This window comes from Amblyomma maculatum, chromosome 7 (genome assembly GCF_055883805.1).
Source record: "Amblyomma maculatum isolate TAMU_Amacu chromosome 7, ASM5588380v1, whole genome shotgun sequence".
NCBI lineage: Eukaryota > Metazoa > Arthropoda > Arachnida > Ixodida > Ixodidae > Amblyomma > Amblyomma maculatum.
The window spans coordinates 58,460,751-58,483,846 of NC_139350.1; the positions used below are offsets into that span (position 1 = coordinate 58,460,751).

General features: G+C 47.3%; 1 protein-coding gene across 6 annotated transcripts in view; it reads left to right on the forward strand.

Annotated features, from left to right (window-relative positions):
* LOC146183333 (uncharacterized) overlaps window positions 1-23,096 on the forward strand; it is a 161,915-nt gene that overhangs the window by 126,953 nt on the left and 11,866 nt on the right. For all 6 annotated transcript variants that reach the window (XM_084609115.1, XM_084609114.1, XM_084609117.1 and 3 more), the window contains one exon: window positions 9,367-9,461. In XM_084609115.1, coding sequence (XP_084465241.1) covers window positions 9,367-9,461 — 95 coding nt within the window. The remainder of the gene's footprint in view (window positions 1-9,366; window positions 9,462-23,096) is intronic.

The window sequence follows — 23,096 nt, forward strand, 5'->3', positions numbered from 1 at the left end:
AGACTTTTTCGCGATTTTTCGACTTTTGAAGCCCGCGTCCCCCCTTAATCAATGAATGCTGCGGTCCGCAATTTTTGATATGAAAATTTTTTGATAAGGAAATTAGATGTGAGTCATGTGACATCAATCATCATCCCTGGAGATGAACCAAGCTTAGTACAGTCGAACCCAGATATATCAAACTTGAAAGGGATCGCGAAATAGTTCGATATATCGATAATTCGATATACAGAAATCTGCGTGAGACGCCACTTGCCAGTGGGAAAAAGATACTGTATTTGTCGCGTAATCAACCCACTCACTTAATAAACCCACCCCCCACTTTTGCCCACGAGAATTTGTAAAAAAAAAAAAAAAAGCGTTCGGAGGCGCGTCTCTCAGTTTCGACCCTCGCATCCACAGCTCATTATTGGCAGTGCGCCAAGATGCTATGCAGTGATAACTGTTGTGTCGGCGGGGCTGCCATGGACACCACGTGGCTCGCCGAACTGCGGCGTGCAGGAAGAAACAGACAGCCGTACTCCACGACAGCCAAACACAGACTGAGACTTTAATTCATGAGAGAGGGTGCAGCACGGGAGAAAGAGTACGGTGGTGCTGCCACTGCGCAAACCTTGGTTTCGGTTTCTGAACCAAAAGGACGATACCACAATAACGTCACGGCGTGTTCTTTTGAATATACTTTTGATAGATCCTGCGGTGGCAGGAAGTGAACTTGGCAGAGTGCCCATGATGGATTGATTACGCAAGCCTGGTGCGATTTATCATGCTGCGTGTAGTTGGGGCGGGTGTAGTCCACTGCCACAAAATCACTGGAAGCGTGATAGCTGCAAATGCCGTTTAAAGCGAACAGTGCTAAAAGTCTATGTCATGATCGCAACTGACCGCGTGCTTTCGTTGATTCATAGATGTAAGAATAAACGAATCCCGCAAAAAAAAAATCCCGCCGCTTCTTATTGTCCCCAGCCGCCATGGCTTACGCTGCGCGGCACGTTCAGCACAAGTAAGGACGACTCTCGCAAAAGAAAAAGAAGATTGCAGCTTCTTTACGTCCGCAGCCGTCATAGCATATGCTACGCCGCACATTAATCCGCGGGCGCACAACTCCCAGTCTTCCCCGGCCCCTGGCACGCGGGCCGGGGAAAAGGACGCCCATTTCTGATAGAAATAAAAGTTGTGTAACTAACCAATCAGCACAATGGCAAGGATGCACGACTCTGCAAAAAAAGAAAAAACGCTGCCGCTTCTTAGCGTCCGCAGCCGCCGTAGGTTACGCACATGTAGTACGACAACACAAGACGCGCATCGCAGGTCAGTCGCCATGCGCCGAGCGTTCACAACACACATTGGAGAAAAAGTCTGCCACAGGCTGAGCTGGCTTGTCTGCCCATGAGTAATGTGTGCTGCAGCGAACGAAGACTGGGAAAGAGAGGAAGGAACGGAGAAGAGTGGGCACACCCTTGTGCTTCGCTCTGTCGCGTTTTTTCCCTCCCAAACGCCACGGCTGCATTGGTTCCCTCTGGTTCCTTCACGCACATGGCTTCTAACGTCACTTGCTGACGCATGGCAGCGATCACCGCAGGCCCCGGGCGCCTTTGGGGAAAGGGCGCAGCGCTGCCCTACACCAGCTGTCGCCGAACTGTGCCCTCTCATGCCTTCCACACGACTTGAAAACATCACGCGGCAAACGGCCGAGGGTGATGCGATTGTGTTTGTGGAAGGGCGTCCAATGCGTGGTGCGGAGTTCGATATATCCGGGTTCGACTGTACATCGCTCTGATGTTTATCCCGTCTTTTATGTTTCAAGTTTCAACATGCCTTTTATGTCTTGTTTTGTGGGGCTTGACGTGGGTGGCCTATGAGGGATGCCTAGCACAAGGTTCTAAAATAACTTGCACCACCTACGGGCAGTGGTGCCAAATTTTTCCTGTGTTTTTTTGCAGTTCGAAATGATGAGGAAACATTGGTAAACTTCGACTGCCGTGCCGAGTGCGTTCATACCATATGAATTAATTAATTTATATTGTAACGGATGAAATGGTTTTAATACAGGTGAACGTCGTATGAAGGACGGACGCACACGGCTCAGAAACCCGGATCAGTGTGCGCGCGCCTCGCTTCTTCTTCTTCTGCTGCTGCTTCTTAGTGCACCGCAACGCGGCGTAACAATTTCCCCCGGGCAAACTATTCTCGTCCTCGAGAAAATTAGGCAGATCGAAGATGGCAGCGCTTCAAGCGAGCCACGTGAACAACTTGTGTCTTGCGGGATCGGCAGTTATCTGTGGTGACTTTGGCGATGACGTAATTCACGTCATTCAGTTGGTCCAACACGATGAAGGGGCCATCATACTTGCAGAGAAACTTCTCATATAATCCTCGCTTGCAAATGGGCGTTCAAAGCCAGACTTAGTCTCCAGGGGAGTAAGCAACTGCATGATGATGCAGATTGTAGTGTTCTTTTGAGCGGCTTTGAGAAGCCAGTGTGCGTAAACGGGCTATACGACGGGCTTCTTCGGCTTGGCATAGTATCTGGGAAACAGACGCATCGTCGTTGGGAGAAAATGGGAAGATAGTGTCTAGGAAAACATGGGGAGTTCTTGCATAGAGTAAATATAAAGGAGAATAGCCGGTAACTTCATGATTTGCAGTGTTGTAAGCGTGCGTCACATATGGTAGCGCTGCATCCCAGTTGCGATGGTCAGACGAGACGTACATGGACAGCATGGTTGTCAAGGTGCGGTTAGTGCGCTCGGTGAGACCGTTGGTCTGCGGATGATACGGTGTCGAGTGTCGGTAGTGTGAACCACAAAGTCGGAGCATTTCTTCGACGACATCAGCAGTGAATTGCCGACCACGATCACTTATAATAACACAGAGTGCGCCATGGCAAAGAATAACAGAATGCAAAAGAAATGACGAAACATCAGCAGCCTTTGCGTTAGCGAGAGCAGCGGTCTCCGCGTATCTGGTGAGATAGTCAACGCAGAAACCCAGCGGCAGCCCTCTACAGTCTTTGTAAATGGACCGAGCAGGTCAATTCCAATCTTTTCAAAAGGTGAGGTAGGTGGCTTGACGGGTTGCAAAGGTCCGGCCAGCATGGTGATGCGTGCCATACGTCGTTGGCATTGTTCACATGTCACAACATATTGCTTGGTTGTCTTATTTATTTGTGGCCAATATGAACGCTGGTGAATTCGATGCAGGGTACGACAGAAGCCTAGATGTCCAGAGGTAATATCATCGTTCATGGCATGCAAAACTTGTGCATGGAGACTTTTTGGGATGACCAAAAGGAGGGCAGCACCGTCAGCTGAGTAGTTCTTGAACAAAACACCGTCTTCGATAGTAAACTGCGTTGACTCTGCTCTTCCTTGTGCCTCTTGTATAAGAGGCTGTAGTGACCGGTCGTTGCGTTGTTCTCGCCTAAAGGTCGCCATACTAGGAAACGTCGACGCAATTAAGGCTAAACACCCGTCGAAGCCGTCTTCATCGTTAACAGAAGTCGGCAATGCATGCCGTGACAAGCAGTCTGCATCACTGTGATGTCGTCCACTCTTGTACGCGACACCAAAGTTGTATTCTTGTAGACGCAATGCCCAGCGCGCCAGACGACCAGATGGATTGCGAAGTCCGATCAGCCAGCATAGCGAATGGTGGTTAGTAACTATGGTGAAGTAGCGTCCATATAGGTATGGTCGAAACTTGTGCACAACGAACATAACTGCGAGGCACTCCAATTCAGTAACTGTGTAGTTCCATATACATTTTCTCAACGTGCGGCTGGCATATGCAACAACGTGCTGAGCCCCACTATGCAGCTGCACAAGCACCGCCCCAAGACCGATGCCACTGGCGTCAGTGTGAACCTCTGTCACAGCAGAAGGGTCGAAGTGGCGCAGCAGTGGTGCTGAAGTTAGAGAAAACTTAAGCAGATTGAAAGAGGATTCGCACTCTGGGGTTCACACAAATTGCGAATCCTTGTGCAGTAGAGAAGTAAGGGGGTGGGCAAGTTGCTCAAAACCAGCAATGAAGCAACGAAAATAAGAAGAGAGGCCAAGAAAGCTCCAAAGACTTTTAAGGGTGCGTGGAGTTTCGAAGTCGCGTACTGCAGCAATCTTCTATGGATCAGGCCTGATACCATCCTCGTCGACGAGGAACCCAAGAACTAAAGTTTGTCGCTCTCCAAAATGGCACTTCTTCGAATTTAAAATGAGGCCCGCTTTGCCAATGCATTCAAAAACATTATGGAGCCTCTCATTGTGCTCTTGGAAGGTCTTTCCAAAAATGATAACATCATCAAGGTAACACATGCATATTTCCCATTTGAGGCCACGTAGGATAGTGTCCATAAATCGCTCGAACGTCGCGGGAGCGTTGCATAATCCTAAGGGCATTACATTAAATTCGTATAAACCATCTGGTGTTACAAAAGCAGTCTTCTCACGGTCAGATGGATGTAGAGGAATTTGCCAATAGCCAGATCGCAAATCAACAGAGGAGAAATATGACGCCGAAAGCAGACAGTCGACAGCGTCATCAATGCGAGGCAATGGGTATACGTCTTTCTTTGTTACCGCATTCAAACGACAGTAGTCTACACAAAATCGCCAAGAATTGTCTTTTTTTCACACTAGGATCACAGGTGCAGCCCACGGACTGGAAGATTCTCGGATGATTCCTTTCTGCAGCATTTCGTCCACCTGTTCTTGAATTATCTTGCGCTCTGCCGGGGAGACTCTGTAGGGTTTTTAGCGAATAGGTTTCCTGTGTTTTGTGCTGTAGCCGAGAAGCTCGGAAATGGCTACCCGATCTGTTTGAGGCAAAGTCGAACACTTGGGCATGAGTTGCCAAAATGTCTTGCAGAATACGACGTTCACTAGATGGGAGCGATTTGTTGACCATTCTCTCAAACTCAGCACTATAATTAGACTTGTCTTTCGCGGCTCCTCTGCAATCGGAAATAATTCCAACAGTACGAGTCACATAATTCTCAAATCTCACGACTGTCAAACCAGAAGGTAGACGAACAGGTTCTTCTGACAGGCTCACAGCCCAGAGGTATGCGCGACCATCCTCCGCCCCCACGATGGAGCGTGGCACCAAAATATTTTTTTTCACTCCATTCTGGCTTGACGACTATTGAATGTTTACCCATGAAGGATTCAGATGACTTCACAGGGAGAAACGTCGCCGTCATCGCAGGCAGCAGCACATCTTCGTTCAGTGCGAGAACTCCTTGATGACTCTGAGACACGTTATCTACTAATGCGGGGATAATTTTTGGCTGCAAACAAATTTCACCGGCACTAAAGTCTAAAGTCGCACCACACTCGCGCAAAAAGTCAACACCCAAGATAACGTCATGCGTGGCGCGTCTCAATACAACGAATTCTGTACTAAAGCACTCGGCACCAGTTACAACTGAAACTGAGCACAGGCCAACCGGAACTAAAGTTCCACCCCCAACTCCACAAAACCTGGCGTTTTTGTCCCACACAAACATAACTTTCTGTCGAAGGCGGCTCATAAATGAAAGGCTCATAACTGACACAGCGGTACCAGTGTCAATCAAAGCATCCGTTTTAATGTTGTCTACACACACTGACACTTTGTTCTTTAACATGACGATAGGTAGAGGTATGTGTGAAATTGACCGTCTGGCGACCTTACCTTCATCGGTCGCACCACCTAGTTTCTCAGCAGTAGAGAAACAAAGCGGCGATGTGGGGATGGCGAACGGGGTTGTCGCTGCGGTGGGGGAGTGATGCTGCGATCGGACACAGGGGAGTCATTCTGTGCATGGTGTTGAAGGGGAGAGGGCCGATAGTAGGTAGCGGGTGGCTGCTGCTCCCATTGGGCACCATTCGTGAAGCGCGGTGCTCGTTGGGACAGGGGGTCGGGTAATTTGACGACGCGGGCAAAAGCGGAAGATATGTCACTACCCCCACAGCCGTAACATATGAATGGCTGGCGGCTCTGGTAGTTCACTTCAGGATCCCTTGGAGGCTGAGATGGGGCGACAGAAGCACGACAAGAAGCACCACGAGGCACTTCATCTGGATGGACTGGACGCTGCTGGAAATAAGGGTGCGATGTTGGTTGCAGGTTCCGCTCCACGCCGTTGTTGTAACATGGTTCGCTGTTATTTTGTGCAGCCCATGGTGTACGCTGTTCCCATGATGATACGGACCTCGATGTCGGGTGGTCAGGTACATCGAAATTTGTACGTTGCCGCTGAAATTTGTATGTTGCCGCGTATAATCCTCCTGACCATAGAAGCAATGTCTTCAGCCTCCGGAATGTCGATACCGGCAACAGTTGTCACATTAGAAAGGAAAGACGGCCAAATTTGGGCACTATCCGACGTGCCTTTAATGCCTCAAATGCCCTGCACTGCTTCATGACATCTGCTACTGTGGCAAGGGTGTCCCGCGAAATAAGGAAGTTGTACACATCCTCAGCAATCCCTTGAGAAGGTGTCCTACCTTGTCTTCTTCTGACATCTGCCGGTTTACAATGCAACTAAGTTTCAATATTTCCTCGATGTAACGTGTGCATGTCTCACCGGGTAGCTGGGCTCTCTGGGAAAACTGATGCTCAGCGCGTTCCTTCTTCACAAGGGTATCCCCAGAGGACTTCGTAATTTCTTCAACAAATCGGTCCCAGGTCGTCGAGAGCTCTTCGTGGTTATCAAACCACGTCAGTGCCGTGCCAGCGAGGAAGAAGACAACATTGTACACACATGCAATCGAGTTCCAGCGGTTGTACTTGCTGCATCTTTCGTAATGTCGGAGCCATTCCTCAACGTCATCTTCGGGCTCACCGTGGAACGTACGCGGCTCTCACTGGTGGGGAAAGGTCGGCGTCTCTTCAGGTAGCTGTTCATGAGTCTGCGTCGTGCGGGTGGTAGCCATTGAAAGGTACTGTTGAGGAGATAAAGGTGGTAAACCTGCTACACGACGGCTGCGACGAGGTACTGGCAGATCCAGACCATTTGTACCCCGCACCTCCACCAAATGTAACGGATGAAATGGTATTAATACAGATGAACGTCGTATGAAGGACAACGCACATGGCTCAGAAACCCGGATCAGTCTGCGCGCGCCTCGCTTCCTCTTCTTCTTCTGCTGCTGCTGCTTCTCAGTGTGCCGCTACGCGGCGCAACAGTATGATTGAATTCCTTCTCCTGTCCACTTCATTTCTTGGCTTCTGTGGCCGAGTGGTAGTTGTGGCGTCACAAGCAGGTGTGAGGTGTGTGTGAGGCACGCAAACGCTGGAATGCATTCGAATTCTCTCCAACTCCTCTGCAAGCTTGCACCAGAAGCCAGGACAGTGAGGGAATAAACAGCCCAGCTTTATATTGCCGCTTTTATATGTCGTGTGTGATCTCGTACTTATTTTTGATGCCATAACTGAAAGGGGCGATGACAGGGGTGTTTGATGTATTGCCAATTTATACTTCTATGAATCCTATACAAGTCTGTGACTCTACTTGCAAAATTTTAGTGCCTAGCACGCAGCACGTATTACAAAAAAATGCGGTAGAAATCAGAATCGAGAGCTCCTTCTACCGAGAGAGACTACCATTTTGAAATGCTGGTGTGACGTCACGGAGGATACGTGGCGGAGCGTCGTTTACAATGCAGGCTACAGTATCACAGGACACATCTTTTTTTGTCGATTGACACAGTGGTCGTCCCTCGTGCAGAAGTGCTTGATGAAAATGTTACCACACGAAAGCAATATAGGGTAAGGCGCGTTTTCTTCAGCATAACTCACGGTCACAGTCAGTGGGCTGCACAGTTAGAGGTTCCTTAGTTTATCAACGCACTGGGCCTTCGCATTACACCGGCGACGACGCCAGCACAGCCAACAGCCTCCTATCATTGTAGTATGAGGTTTTCAACCTTGCGACGCCGGCGGAACTGATCAGCGGACGGTTGTCGGATCTGTTTTGGTTGGATCGGAGGCTGTGCGAGAACCTGATACCTGATGAGTGAACGCCCTGAACAGCTAGGTTTACCATGCTAGAAAAAGGAAAACAAGAAGCTACACTTTATATGTTCCCCCTTGCCATCAGCAATCACCTTGGCCAGAAATGTTAGTCGGCCTTGAACTGTTGGCTCGTTCAGCGATGAGTAAGCCTAGCACGAGTACGCAGAGTTCAGGTCTAGAGTTTCAACGATTACGGAGCGCGCATTCACAATCTTTAGTGGTTGCATGTGGCCATCGAGTGTAGTTCTGGGAGTAGCGACCCCAAATCGACGACTGCTTACGTCTCAAAGCAATTGCACATTGAGCAAGAAGCGTCGATATATGATCCTGTTTAGCGAGCGCAGCCGGCAACTGTTGATGCTGCTTGTATGTATACCCGGCGCAGGCAGGGGACGTAACATCAACGGCGCTTCTTGCGGCGCAGTTGTAGTTTATGAACAAATTTAAAGGTGCAACTGATGCGAAAAGAAGTGAATAGTTTTGGTATTGCTAGCTCAACTTGTATTTTATGCTGTGCGAATTCAACGCCGGCAAGGAATACGCTACCAAAGCCATTTTGCAGCAGCTGAGCGTGAACCATGGCACTACAGCCATTGAAAGGTCAGCCGAGAAGGATAGGCGTCGGCTTGCGGAATCTGATGCAAAGCATGCACGTGCAGAAAGCTTCCGCAGCGCAATGAAAAGAAAGCGCACAGCTGTAAAAGACAGTGATTACATGCCTGGTGCATTCTAGAGGTCAGCCCTTTCGTATCCATGGCTGCTTTTGGCCATAATAAAGTTTTTTGGTGTTCTAAAACTTATTTTCTTGTTTTCTCAAAATGGACTTTTTTCCACGCTGACTACCCTTGCCCACAATATCTTGAGATCTACTGGCCCGATTTGCATCATTTTTGTTGCATTTGAAAGCTTATGAGATGCTTTCTGCAATCATACTAATACATTTACATATTTTTGTGCTTAAATATAAATAGCAACCAATTTATCTGGTTCAAGAAAATCTCATTTTCAGGCTGGAAATTTCCAAAGTCTGTAACTTTTTTGGTGATTGGTCTAAAATTATGCCTATGCTATGGTTGCATTCCCTGGTCCTTCTAGAGCATGTAAATGTAAGATATAGGCCAGTATTTGCATTGCAAGTTGCCTTAATTTTGGGCAAGGTGGTCCAACATGACACATTGAATATCTTCACATCTATATAAGTTAGGTAAAATCCAATTACATATTTGTTATCAGCAGAAAAATCTACATCAGCTATAAAAATTTCAGCCTTGTAACTTAAAAATTAAGGAAAAAAGGTCAAACCCCAGTGTCTCCCCTCAAGAAGACAAGGGGCAAGTGGCCATTTGTGTTTTCTTTTGCTCTGACTTACAGGTGGAACGCTCGTCGTCTACATGCTCCTGTGGTGACGTGGAAGACGGCTTCATGACGCATGGCACAGCTGAGAGCAGGAACCTTCAGTTTGAAAGGTGGGTGCAGATTTCTAGCGGTTCCTTTGTGTTTTACAGTAAACTTCATTAATTCGAAATCCTGGATAATTTGAGTGGCTTACACTAGCCCATTTATTCGAAGATTCATAGCCTGAAACAACAATGCCCGATCCAGATTTCGCCACAAACCCTCTGAAACAATGGCCCTTTAAAGTAGTAGGGTGATGCCACAGAGCGAAGCGCTTCTATGTTAGTACTCCCCCTCTTCTCATCGCACAGACTGCTCTACGGCACACCTCGCAGAGCACTGAAACATGCGTGTGCAGAGGAAAAGACATCCTTCATTGCAAGGCAGCGAGTTTTTATCATTCACTCTTACCCCACTTCAGCTTCCTCGCAGCGTCATGGCGTGTTCCGTGGTGACTGGCATGACTGTTTGCCCTTTCTTCCTCTGCGCCTGCGACGAGAGCACACAACGCCCACGTGCGCCGTTTCTTTGTGGGTTGTGGTTAGGGGATGGTACTGCTCACCAACCTCTAAAGAGCATGCTCATTTGTTTTGACAACCGCAAGGGGTACATCATCGACTTCCTGGAAGCCAGTACAGCCCACTTTGATAAAGCAGAATTTTGAACACGCTGGCTTTGTAAGTGAAAGCACGATCGATGCCGATGCTGCCCATCTATGTGCACTTGATGAAGAAGTCAGCCACTGTGACCACATCAACACTCTCTGCAAGAGCATGGCGAGTCCATAAAAGGTTGCGCCTTCCTGTGGCGAGTCCGTGGTGAAAGTTCTCAGATGCTGCACGTATTTGATTAACTGGAAAACATGACCCTTGAAGCCACAAGCTACCGGTCTTGCTAAACCAGCAGTTGATTATCGTATTTTCCGGGTTGTAAGATGCACTTTTGTTAAGATGCACCTCAATTTATTCAGGTTAGGGCAATAAGACTTGACTATTCATGCGTACTCGGCCATCGAATTTTATGTGCATGAGAGAAAATTTGTTACGTGCACTTGCGATTGATAGCAAAAAAAAAAAAAAGCAGATGCACCACTTATGTGCGAAAGAACTGTCGCTCAGTGAGAGCAGAAATACTTTATTATTACTCAAAGCCTTAAAAGGCTTCAATCAGTATGCTTTCGCCGATTTTTCGCGACAGCACTGAGGCGTCCTCTTTGCACTCATAATTACGGCGCAAATTGTCGCTGCTCGTGGCTACTCTGAATCACGCAGCAAAGCACATGCAGAAAGGTTGGTTGGTTGGTTTGTGGGGTCAAACGTCCCAAAGCAACTCAGGCTATGAGACGCCGTAGTGAAGGACTCCAGAAATTTTGACCATTTGGGGTTCTTTAATGTGCACTGACATCGCATAGCACACGGACGCCACTCCGTTTCGCCGCCATCAAAACGCAGCCGCCGAGGCCGGGATTTGATCCCGCTTCTTTGGGCACAGTAGTCGAGCGCCATAACCACTGTGCCACCCTGGCGGGGCCACATGCAGGAAGGAGAAAACACACATGCAATAGGCACCAAACATTGTTGTAAATTGTAGAATAACTGGAAAAGAGTCGGCTCAATCTGGCTTGTCTTGGTAGCATGGAAATAAGGGCGAGGAGCATGGACGTCGCCACCTTTTGGCATTTTGCCAGTGAGATGACTACAATTCTAGACACTATAACAACTGTAACTATTGTAATCGCAGGCACCATTACCGTTTCACGACAAAGTTCGGCTATGAACATTGTGCAAACGAAAAAAAAAACGCACATAAGACGCACATTGTATAGGACGCACTACCAAAAATTTTGTAAAAAAAAAAAAAAAACGTGTTATACATCTGAAAGTACGGTAGTTTGAGTAATCCAAAGTTCGTTAAATAAGGTCGTGCGTTCCAGCAAAAAAGTTTTTTTGCTGAGTCACTTTTTCTTTGCATCATCATCATCAGCCTGGCTATACCCAATGCAGGGCGAAGGCCTCTCCCATATTTCTCCACTTAACCCAGTTCTGTGCTAGCTGCATCCACTTGACCCCCCCGAACTTCTTAACCTCATCCGCCCACATAACTTTCTGCCGCCCCCTGCTACGCTTTTCTTCTCTTGGAATCCAGTTTGTTACCCTAAGCGACCATCGGTTATCCTCTCTTCGCCCTATATGTCCTGCCCATGCCCATTTCTTCTTCTTAATTTTCACTAGAATGTCGGTAACTTGAGTTACCGTATATACTCGCATAATAGGCGCACTTTTTTTTTTTTTTTTTCCAGAAAATTCGGCTCAAAGTTCTATTACGCGGGGTAAAATTTTCGCACATTTTTTTACTCGCATTCTCGCACTTTAGATTTAACATATGTCAAGAACATGGCTACTCTCACATAAATGCCGATAAATCTAGCATAAAAATGAAAAAGAAAGCTACTTACGTTTCAATGAGCAGACGAGAGACGTCGAGTGCACGCACACGAAAAATTTATTTACATACATGCACTGATGCTCTACTCATCAGATTCGGATTCCAGTTCGGAGTCCGAGAGCACACACTCATCACTGACCGGGGACTCGCTATCTTTGTCCGAATTCCACAGCATTTCATCTTCGCTCGCATCTAGTGCGTTAGAGATTCCAGTCTTCTTGAAGCTTTTTCTGATGACATCATCAGAGATCTCTCTCCAGGCTTCCACTATCGAATCGCACATTTCCACAGGCGGCCTTAATTTTGCCACCTGGAGTTAGCTGATGCTGTCCTCCAGCCATCCAGTTAGTGTACAGCCTTCGAACGTTGTCCATAAAAGCCTTATTTAAGGACACGTCCAAAGGCTGCAGTACAGACGTGAGGCCGCCCGGAATCACGACAATATCCGTGCGCAGCTCTTTCAGCTTCGCTTTTGCACTTTCCACAAGGTGTCCGCGAAAACTGTCCAGAACGAGCATGGCCGGATACAACAGGCCACCTGGCCACCGGCCCCAGACCGTCTTTATCCAGTCCAGCACCAAATTTTCATTCATCCAGCCTTTCTCCGGGACCCTAATGTGTAAATCTCGACGTACGTAGAGTTCCCTTAGGAAGCGTCTTCCTTTTAAAAATGACGTACGGCAGCAGTTTGCGCCCATCCGCTGTCACCGCTAGCATAACAGTACATCTTTGCTTGTCCACGCCAGATGTTCTAATGAGCACACTTCGTGCACCTTTGTCCTCCACTGTAGTGTTTCTTGGCATGTCAAAACAAAGGGGCGTCTTATCTGCATTCCCGATCTGCGACAAAATAAAGTTTTTTTGCTGTCGGAGCCGGATCACAAAACGGTGAAAATCCACCACCTTGTCCTTGTTTGCCGAGGGCAAGCGCTGGCACAACGTTGTCCGCCTCCTCAGGGTTAGCCCATGGTGTCGCATGAAGCGCGTTGTCCACCCCGAACTTGCCTTAAAGTCTTTAGCTTCGATGCCCTGCGCTCGGGCAATTCTACGCAACTCCGTCCGCACTATTTCGAGGGACACGGCACAGCAGTCTTGTCGGAGGCGTCGTATGTGCTGAACCAATTTCTCCTCCACTTGCGGATGCTTTCCGGACTTCGCACCGCGGAAGGCCCGTCGTGACTTATTGTTGGCTTGAAGTTTTTCCTGCTGACTTCTCCAGTAGTGAACGCTGGTTTCTCGAACACTGAAATGTCTGCTTGCAGCATGGTTTCCGTGCTCCACTGCGTACTGCACAGCTTTCAGTTTGAATCCAGCCATGTAGCTCCCGTACTTCCCCATTGTAGCACACACGACAAACCCAACCGCACGCTGCTTGCAAAATGGCGAAATGTGGCCCCTTAGCAGAATGAATAGATGGTAATGGGTCTACCCTTTGTGTCAGATGGCAGCTTGCGCTGCCTAGCGCCTTGCCGAAAATGCGCATCGATGGCGATGACACTGCCATTTGTGTCGCGTCGCCCCTGACCAACGTCACTGGTAGCATTGCGTCCGATTTTCCCCGAGAAAAACAAATAGACAAGACACTTCTCCTCCTCCTCTCCTGGAATTCATTTCCCCAAGTCTACCAGCTTTCAGAGCTGCCACAGAGAAGGTAGCGTAAAGCGTACATTCTCCGTGCGGCAGTTAGGGGGTTATTGGTTGTTGATGGAAGAACTTTTTTCGCGTGTTGTTTGTTTCTTTTTTTGTTTTTTTTACAGTCCGCGTGTTGTTCTTGGTCGTCACAACCAATACTGTCGTGCATGGAGTAAGCAAAAAACTGCGTTTCCTTCCTCCAAGCCGTCGTACTTCGCCGTCGTCGTCATGAGGGTTCCTTGCCTAAACTTCCGGGCTCATTCACAGTAGGTTTCAGATGCGGCATCTCGCGTTGTGGAATGTAAGTGCGTGTCATTTTCTTTTTCACTTCAGTTTGAGGCCAGCGCGTCGGCTTTCAATCGTGTAAATACGGCATTGATCTCAGTGCCAAGTTCGGGGTGCACCTATTATGCGCAGAAATAAAAAAAATTGATATTTCGCACCCAAACTGGGGGTGCGCCTATTATGCGAGTAAATACGGTATTTCTCTGACTCACTCTGCACGCTTCCTATCTCTTAATGTTACCCCTACCATTTTTCATTCCTTAGTCCTCTGGGTTGTCCTCAACTTAAGTAGAACTCCCTTGGTTAGCCTCCACGTTTCAGCCCCATAGGTGAGTACAGATAAGATGCAACTGTTGTATACTTTCCTCTTGAGCAATACCGGTAAGCTGCTAGTCATAATCTGCAAGTGCTTGCGAAATGCGCTCCATCCCAATCATATTCTTCTTGTTATTTCCTTTTCATGGCCCGGATCTGCGGTTACTACCTGTCCTAAATAGACATATTCGCCTACTACTTCCAGTACTTCGCTACCTAATGTTAACTGCTGTTCCTTCCCAAGGCTGTTGAACATTACCTTAGTCTTTGGATATTGATTTTCAAGCCTACCTTTCTACTTTTCCTGTCTAGGTCATCAATCATTATTTGCAGTTCATCCCCCGAGTTGCTTAGCAAGGCAATGTCATCAGCAAATCGCAGATTACTGAGGTATTCTCCATCTACCCTTATCTCTAACTGCTCCCATTCCAAGTCTGAATACTTCCCCTAAGCAAACTGTGAATAGTACTGGGGAGATTGTGTCTCCTTGCCTAACACCTTTCTTTATGGGAATTTTGTTACTTTCCTTATGCAGAACTATGGTTGCTGTGCAGCCACTATATATATCTTCCAGCACTTTCACGTACTCACCTATGGCGCTGGAACGTGGAGGCTAACCAAGAGAGTTCTACTTAAGTTGAGGACAACCCAGAAGGCTATGGAACGAAAAATGGTAGGGGTAACATTAAGAGATAGGAAGCGTGCAGAGTGGGTCAGAGAAATAACTCAAGTTACCGACATTCTAGTGGAAGTTAAGAAGAAAAAATGGACGTGGGCAGGACATGTAGTGCGAAGAGAGGATAACCGAAGGTCGCTTAGGGTAACAAACTGGATTCCAAGGGAAGGAAAGTGTAGCAGGGGGCGGCAGAAAGTTAGGTGGGCGGATGAGATTAAGAAGTTCGCAGAGGTCAAGTGGATGCAGCTAGCACAGAACCGGGTTAAGTGGAGAAATATGGGAGAGGCCTTCGCCCTGCAGTGGGTATAGTCAGGCTGATGATGATGATGATGACTTTCACGTACGGCTCGTCTACCCCCTGATTTCGCAATGCCTGCATCACCGCCGATCTTTCAACTGAGTCAAATGCTTTTTCGTAATCAATGAATGCTATGTATAAGAGCTGGTTATACTCCGAGCATTTTTCGATCACCTGATTGATGGTATGGATATGATCGATAGTAGAGTACCGTTTCCGAAAACCTGCTTGATCCTTTGATTGCAGTCTAAGGTTGTCCTGATTCTATTAGCGATTACCTTAGTAAATACCTTATACATAACAGACAGTAAGCTGATTGGTCTGTAATTTTTAAGGTCCTTACAGTCCCCTTTCTTGTGAATGAGAATAATGTTTGCATTCTTCCATGGTTTCGATACCGTCAATGACACCAGGCACTGTGTATACAGGGTGGCCAGTTTTTCTTTGCATCTTTGGGTAATTCAAAAACCTGTTTAATCAAGGTTCTTTTGTAGTCCAATTTAATTAATAAGGTTTTACTGTATTTGCACCATTTTCTTGGATGTAAGGCATTTTGTGCAGTTCTCAAAAAGTAAAAAAAAAAAAAAAGAATCTTTTGCAATTAAAGCAGGCTTTACTCAGGACTCTGTAATATTACATCACAAGACTTTCCATAGAGCCCACATGTCAAAATATGGTGATCCAGGTTGGTCAAAATTCGTATGTTTACTATTGTGGTGACACCTGCGGTGATCCTTAACTCCAAACTTTGACTTTGTTGATAAATGTACAACTACCTGCAACAAAATTATTTGAAAATATGAATTACCAAAATGTTTAAACATAACAGCTGTAGAGAAAATTGGGAGTTAAAAAAAAAAGGGAAAGCGCATTTGAAAAGGCAATGATGACAGTGGCTAATAGCATTTTGTTTGGCCACTTTTAGATGGCACTATGATTCATCAGCATCTGAAAAGTGCATACTGGAACTACAGTCAACGACCGAATTTTCGGACGCCCAAATTTTCGAACATGCCCGATATTTTGGACGTCTTCGCAGCACCGTCTTGGGCCCCATAGCATCAATGTATAAGGGCGTCTGAAATTTTGGACGCTGGAACCTCCTGCCATCCAATTTTTCTGACTTTTTGACGCGACGGAAGGTCTGAAACCGCAACTGCGTCATACAAAGCTGCCATTTTGGCTGTCTCCCAGTCTGCGTACCATGTCAGAGCATTGAACAACTAGCCGTACCTAGCCGTCACACACCGATTTGGTCTAGCCACTCTGGCTATGTTCACCAGCGCCCATGGAGGAAGGAAACAACTTAGGAGAGGCCCTTGCCATTCCCAATGCATTGGAGAAAGTGTAGCGGAAGTGACGTCAAAATTTAGGGTTAGCAAAGTCAGGCCATTAGCAATGGCGACGCTGTTGCTATGAGAACTCTGGCCACTAGCAACAGCGTTGCTAAGGGCCCCAGGTACGTGAGCGTTGCGGAGAAACAAATATGCAGAGGGTAAAAGAGGAGGACAGACATTGCAGTGTCCGGTCGCGGCGTGGCCGCGCCGGTTAAAAAAAAATGACGTCAGGGCGTCTCCTAAGTTCTTTCCTTCCTCCATGCCAGTGCCTCTTCCGGAGTTTCCGGAAGTGCCGTCGACGCCGCGACCGTTTCGCCTTTTCGTTGCGTAGACTTATCACAAACCACATGGTGTTTCGCTAAGCTGGTGCATGGTTTTGCTACGTGCTACGTATTGTGTCAAGTGTGCTCTGCGATGCTAGGCCTAGGTGCTTCTCAACAAGAGGATTTTGCTTGCCCGCGATGGCCCCCGCTCTGTCCTCGTCGTCCTCACCGATGGCATCAAAGCGCGGAAAACAGTACCGTCAGTTAACTATGGAGAAGAAAGCCACCATTATTAAACAAGTAATGAGCGGACGATCGCAGGCTGACGTGCGTAAGGAGTTCGGCATTTCTAAGCAAACAGTCTCAGATTTTCTCAAGAACAAGGGCAAGATCCTGGAAGCGGCCGAAAAACCATCTGGTGCCAAAAAAAACGAATGCAAGCCAAGGTGTTCACCCAAAGCTTGAGGAAGCCCTCATCGTTTGGCTTAATTCAATGACTGCAAAGCGGTTGCCGGTTTCGGGCGGCGTCTTGAAAGAAAAAGTGGAAACTCTTGCGCTTCAAATGGGCATTGACGATTTTAAGTTTAGTGATGAGTGGCTGAGAAACTTTGAACATCGGAATGACCTCAAGTTCAAGAAGGTATGCGGTGAGAGCGGCGCCATCGACAATGCAGTTATTCAGCAGTACCACAACGGAAAACTGCAGTCTTTGTTGCAGCAGTTCTCTGCTGACAATGTTTTCAGCTGCGTCGAAACTGGCTTATTTTATAAGGTGTTGCCGTAAAGAATGCTTGCTTTTGCTGCTGACCCATGCCACGGTGGCAAGGACAGTAAAGAGCGACTGACCGTTCTCGTCGGCAGCAACATGTCTGGCAGCAAGACGCCTGCCTTGCTTGTCATGTCCCGTTAATATGGACGACCCGACTTATGACAGTTTTCCTGGGGCCGAAACCTTTTCAATGTATTTATGCCTCGTTAATATGGAAACTCGCTGTCCGGACAATGGACAGGAGAAGAATGCACGTGCCCCACTTCTGCCCATGTATTTTTGTCTCGTTAATATGGACAGTGCTTGAAAAAAAGCAGACGAGTCCGAACGCAAGTTAAAGAAGGGAAGAAGGGCGCGCCGCCCGCGAACCTACGTGACAGCCGATACGGCGGAATGCCTGAACGAGTTCTGTGGGGTTGGAAAGAACCAAAGCGGGCGTGTCGCCGTTCTAGAGGGGGGGGGGGGGGGGGGGGCGCAAGAGCGGAGAGGAGCGTACATAGCAAACCGAGCATCAGCGTAAGAAAGACCCCGAAAGGGGGGAACCAGGAGATTTCTGGCTGCAGCGGAAGTGCCGCCGCAGTCGGGAAAACAGCAACATGTGGTTGCAATAAATTATGATGAACGTGAACTGAGAGGCTGGTAAAAGCGTAAGAAAGAAATGACAGGAAGAAAGACAAGTGCCTACAGGGGCGGTGGGAACTGAAGTTTTCTTTCCCAAAGCGCGATATGTGTTCCATGAAGCCGTTAACGCTTTTCGGTGAGTATTAAGACACACAAGGTGCAGCGGTGGCGTAGTGGTAGAACATCCGCCTCGCCTGCAAGGGGATCGGGGTTCAAATCCCGGTGCCGCGCAATTCTCCACCGGACTTAAAAAAAAAAAGACGTGTGTCGATGGAATTGCATAAAAAGGTTTGGGGTGCGACCTGATGCCGGTGAACACTTCCGGCAACGCACTCCCTCACCAGAACAGGAGTTGGCCACCCTGGTGCAGTAATTGGCCACAACCTCTCATGATAAGCTCCTTAAAACCTCGGCCTTCAGTCACCAGCGGCTGCGGAACAACTGACCACGGCGGCGGTCAGACCTGTGATGCAGCAGGGGTGCTAAGAACTTCTGGCTCCGCTGGACAGGCCGCCATTGGAAACTGACCCTGGCAACATTTAACGTTAGAACCCTAGCTAGTGAAGCTAGTTTAGCAGTGCTGTTAGAGGAACTAGAAGGTATGAAATGGGATGTCATAGGGCTTAGTGAGGTTAGGAGGCCCAATGAGGCATATACTGCACTGAAGGATGGGCATGTACTCTGTTATCGAGGCCTACCAGAGAGGCGACAACTAGGAGTAGGTTTCCTTGTCAATAAGTACATAGCGGGTAATATAGATGAATTCTATAGTATTAATGAGAGGGTGGCAGTCATCGTAATTAGGCTTAATAATAAGCGGTACAAAGTGAAGGTTGTACAGGCCTATGCACCTACATGTAGTTATGATGACGAGGCAGTTGAAAGCTTCTACAAAGATGTAGAATCGGCAATGCGAAAAGTAAAAATGCAGTACACTGTACTAATGGGCGACTTCAATGCCAAGGTAGGGAAAAAGCAGGCAGGAGACCAGGCAGTAGGTGACTATGGCATTGGTTCTAGGAATAGCAGGGGGGAGTTACTAGTTTAGTTTGCAGAGCGCAATAACTTAAGAATAATGAATACCTTCTTCAGCAAACGGGAGAACCGGAAATGGACATGGAAAAGTCCTAACGGAGAGAATAAAAATGAAATTGACTTCATAATGTGTTCAACTCCCACCATTGTGCAAGATGTAGAGGTAATCGGGAAAGTGCGATGCAGTGATCACAGGATGTGGAGGTCCCGAATTAGCCTAAATCTGAAGAAGGAACGCAACAGATTAGTAAGAAAGAAACCCATCAACGAATTAGCGGTGAGGGGGAGGGCAGAAGAATTCAGGATCTCGCTACAGAATAGATATTCAGCTCTAACCGAGGATGACGACATTACCCTAGAGGCAATGAACAATAATTTCAGAGATATCATTACTGAGTGTGCGGTAGAAGTAGGCGGTAGGATAGTTAGAGAGGATACCGGTAAGCTGCCTAAGGAGACGAAAGATTTCATTAAGAAATGCCAGAGTATGAAAGCTTCCAATCCAACAGACCAGATTGAATTGGCCGAGATATCAAAGCTAATCAATGCAAGGTGGCTGATATAATGAAGTATAACATGGAGAAAATTGAGCATGCTGTAAAGAACGGGGGAAACCTTAAAGGTTAAAGAAGAAATTGGGCATAGGCAAAAACCAGATGTATGCGATAAGGGACAAGGTGGGCAACATCATCACGAATATGGACAAGATAGTCAAAGTAGCCGATGAGTTCTATACAGATCTCTACAGCAGCCAAAGTAGTCAGGATCGTAACGAGATTGGCGATAGGGAAAAACAGTGAGACGTTCCACCAGTGACGAAGGACGAGATCAAGAAAGCATTAGAAACTATGAAAAGGGGGAAATCAGCTGGAGAGGATCTGATAACTACAGATTTGCTAAAAGACGGGGGGGATATCATGCTAGAAAAACTGACCACCCTGTATACGCAGTGCCTGGTGTCATCGATGGTACCCGAACCATGGAAGAATGCAAACATTATCCTCATTCTTAAGAAAGGGAACTCTAAGGACCTTAAAAATTACAGACCAATCAGCTTACTGTCTGTTACGTATAAGGTATTTACTAAGGTAATCGCTAATAGAATCAGGACAACCTTAGACTGCAATCAAGCAAAGGATCAAGCAGGTTTTCGGAAACGGTACTCTACTATCAATCATATCCATACCATCAATCAGGTGATAGAAAAATACTCGGAATATAACCAGCCCTTATACATAGCATTCATTGATTACGAAAAAGCATTTGACTCAATTGAAACATCGGCGGTGATACAGGCATTGCGAAATCCGGGGGTAGATGAGCCGTACGTGAAAGTGCTGGAAGATATATATATAGTGGCTGCACAGCAACCATAGTTCTGCATAAAGAAAGTAACAAAATTCCCATAAAGAAAGGTGTTAGGCAAGGAGACACAATCTCCCCAGTACTATTCACAGCTTGCTTAGAGGAAGTATTCAGAGACTTGGAATGGGAGCAGTTAAGGGCCTGTCACACTAGCACGACATGACGCCGATTTGGTCTGCCAACAGCGCGTCTTCCTGATGTCTGCGTCTATGTCACACTGCGCCGACGGAAACAGTCGGCCGACAGTCGGTGTCGGCGGCGCGTCGCTCGCAAGACGGCTGTCGGCTGACAGTCGCCCAACTCCTATGTCACACTAGCCAGACAACGTGCGAAACCTCCCCACCGACTAGGCTCTCTCATTCTCACTCTCTTCTCGTGTCATTATACGTTCCTTTTCTTAATCCTTTTATTTTTTTCTACCATGCTAAATTCTCTTTTCTGTAGCTACTCTCCATCTTATTTTTCTTGGTTTATTCTCGGAACTACTAAATTAAGGAACGCTTAATTTTAATTCTATTTCATATATTCGACCATACCAAAACAAGCGCCTCAACAGTCGTGATTATAAGCCGAGACTGAATAGTGCCCAGTATTTTACGGCTCTGGTTGCCGGATCAGAACGTCAGTGTTAAAAAAATAAAAGCTGTCCACGGTGAATAAGAGACAGTGTATATGAAAAGCTAAAAAAAAAAAAAATTTCTGCCCTGGGATCGAACTCACGACCTCCTGTTTGATAGCCAGCTGCACTAACCACTGCACCACAAAAACTAGGCCTAACCGGTGCTTTCAGAGGTTAAAATAGCTAATATGCTGTCGTGCAGTGTGAAAGTCGCGAAGGCAGTAGGAGCGTTTACCGCTTAACTGACTGACCAGCTTGCTGAGAGTAAACTGCAGATAGTTTTAATCATGCCGTGTTGTGCAGTAACAGATAAAACTTTCGGTGGATTTCGTAAAACCTTAGGCGGATTTCACAGGGCTGGCCGCGGGGCCACGACTGCTGTTGGTTCTGTTGTACAGTGTAAACGCAAGTTCTGCGCTTTTTGCGCACACAATTCTTGAAACACATTGAATTATGGAACAAGAATTTATTGCGTGATGCGTAACATAGCGTTGAAATAGGCTTGTGAAGTAGCGACGCAGCGACTAGACGTTATGACTGTAAACACAACGATCGAAGTTCGCAGGAGGATCGGCAGCTCTAGGCTGGCTTCAGGAAAATAATCACTTCTTTTGATAATTTCTTTGTCACACACTATGTTCATTTTGCACTATTCTGTGCTGTTCGAAAACGCGGAAAGATTGCTCACGGTCCCAGCGCGCGCCGCAAATATATGCGCCCAGAATTCACTGCCGATGATATTCCACGCGCATTCGGCGGCTTCGAGTATACTTTGGCGGCTCACGCTCGCGTTTTGGTCAGGGATTAGGCGTTGATTCTACTTTTTTTAGGTATATTAGTGCTGAAAGATATTCGCTGTCAACGTGGTGTATAGAGTCGGCTTTGCGTTTCGAGAAAGTTTTTGCTCGGCGGCCGATCTCGGAAAGACTCGGTCACCGATAGTTGGCAGACTGGTTTTGTCGGTGTCCCCGGCCTCAAAGCCTGTCACACTGGGAAGACATTTGGTTTTCGGTCGTGTTGGTGTCGTCGTCGGCCTAGTGTGACAGCTTGGTCGGCCGCAGACACGGTTGGCCGACGAGCTGGCCGACCGTCGGTGTCGTTGTCGGGTCTGCGTTGGCGTCGTGTCGTGCTAGTGTGACAGGCCCTTTAGGGATAAGGGTAGATGGAGAATATCTCAGTAATCTGCGATTTGCTGATGACATTGCCTTGCTAAGCAACGCGGGGGATGAACTGCAAATAATGATTGATGACCTAGACAGGAAAAGTAGACGGGTAGGCTTGAAAATCAATATGCAGAATACTAATGTAATGTTCAAGAGCCTCTCGAAGGAACAGCAATTTACATTAGGTAGCGAAGTACTGGAAGTAGTAGGCGATTATGTCTACTTAGGACAGGTAGTAACCGCAGATCCGGACCATGAAAAGGAAATAAGAAGAATAAGATTGGGATGGAGCGCATTTGGCAAGTACTCGCAGATTATGACTAGCAGCTTACCGGTATCGCTCAAGAGGAAAGTATACAACAGTTGCATCTTACCTGTACTCACCTATGGGGCTGAAACGTGGAGGCTAACCAAGAGAGTTCTACTTAAGTTGAGGACAACCCAGAGGGCTATGGAATGAAAATTGGTAGGGGTAACATTAAGAGATAGGAAGCGTGCAGAGTGGGTCAGAGAAATAACTCATGTTACCGACATTCTAGTGGAAATTGAGAAGAAGAAATGGGCATGGGCAGGACATGTAGTGTGAAGAAAGGATAACCGATGGTCGCTTAGGGTAACAAACTGGATTCCAAGAGAAGGAAAGCATAGCAGGGGGCGGCAGAAGGTTAGGTGGTGGATGAGGTTAAGAAGTTCGCGGGGGTCAAGTGGATGCAGCTAGCACAGAACCGGGTTAAGTGGAGAAATATGGGAGAGGCCTTCGCCCTGCAGTGGGTATAGTCAGGCTGATGATGAGGATGATAAGACGCTCACAAAGTAGAGCGACAAAAGAAAGGCGACGTACGAACACGCAACCGGGACCGGGCGTCCCGTCCTGGATGTGCTT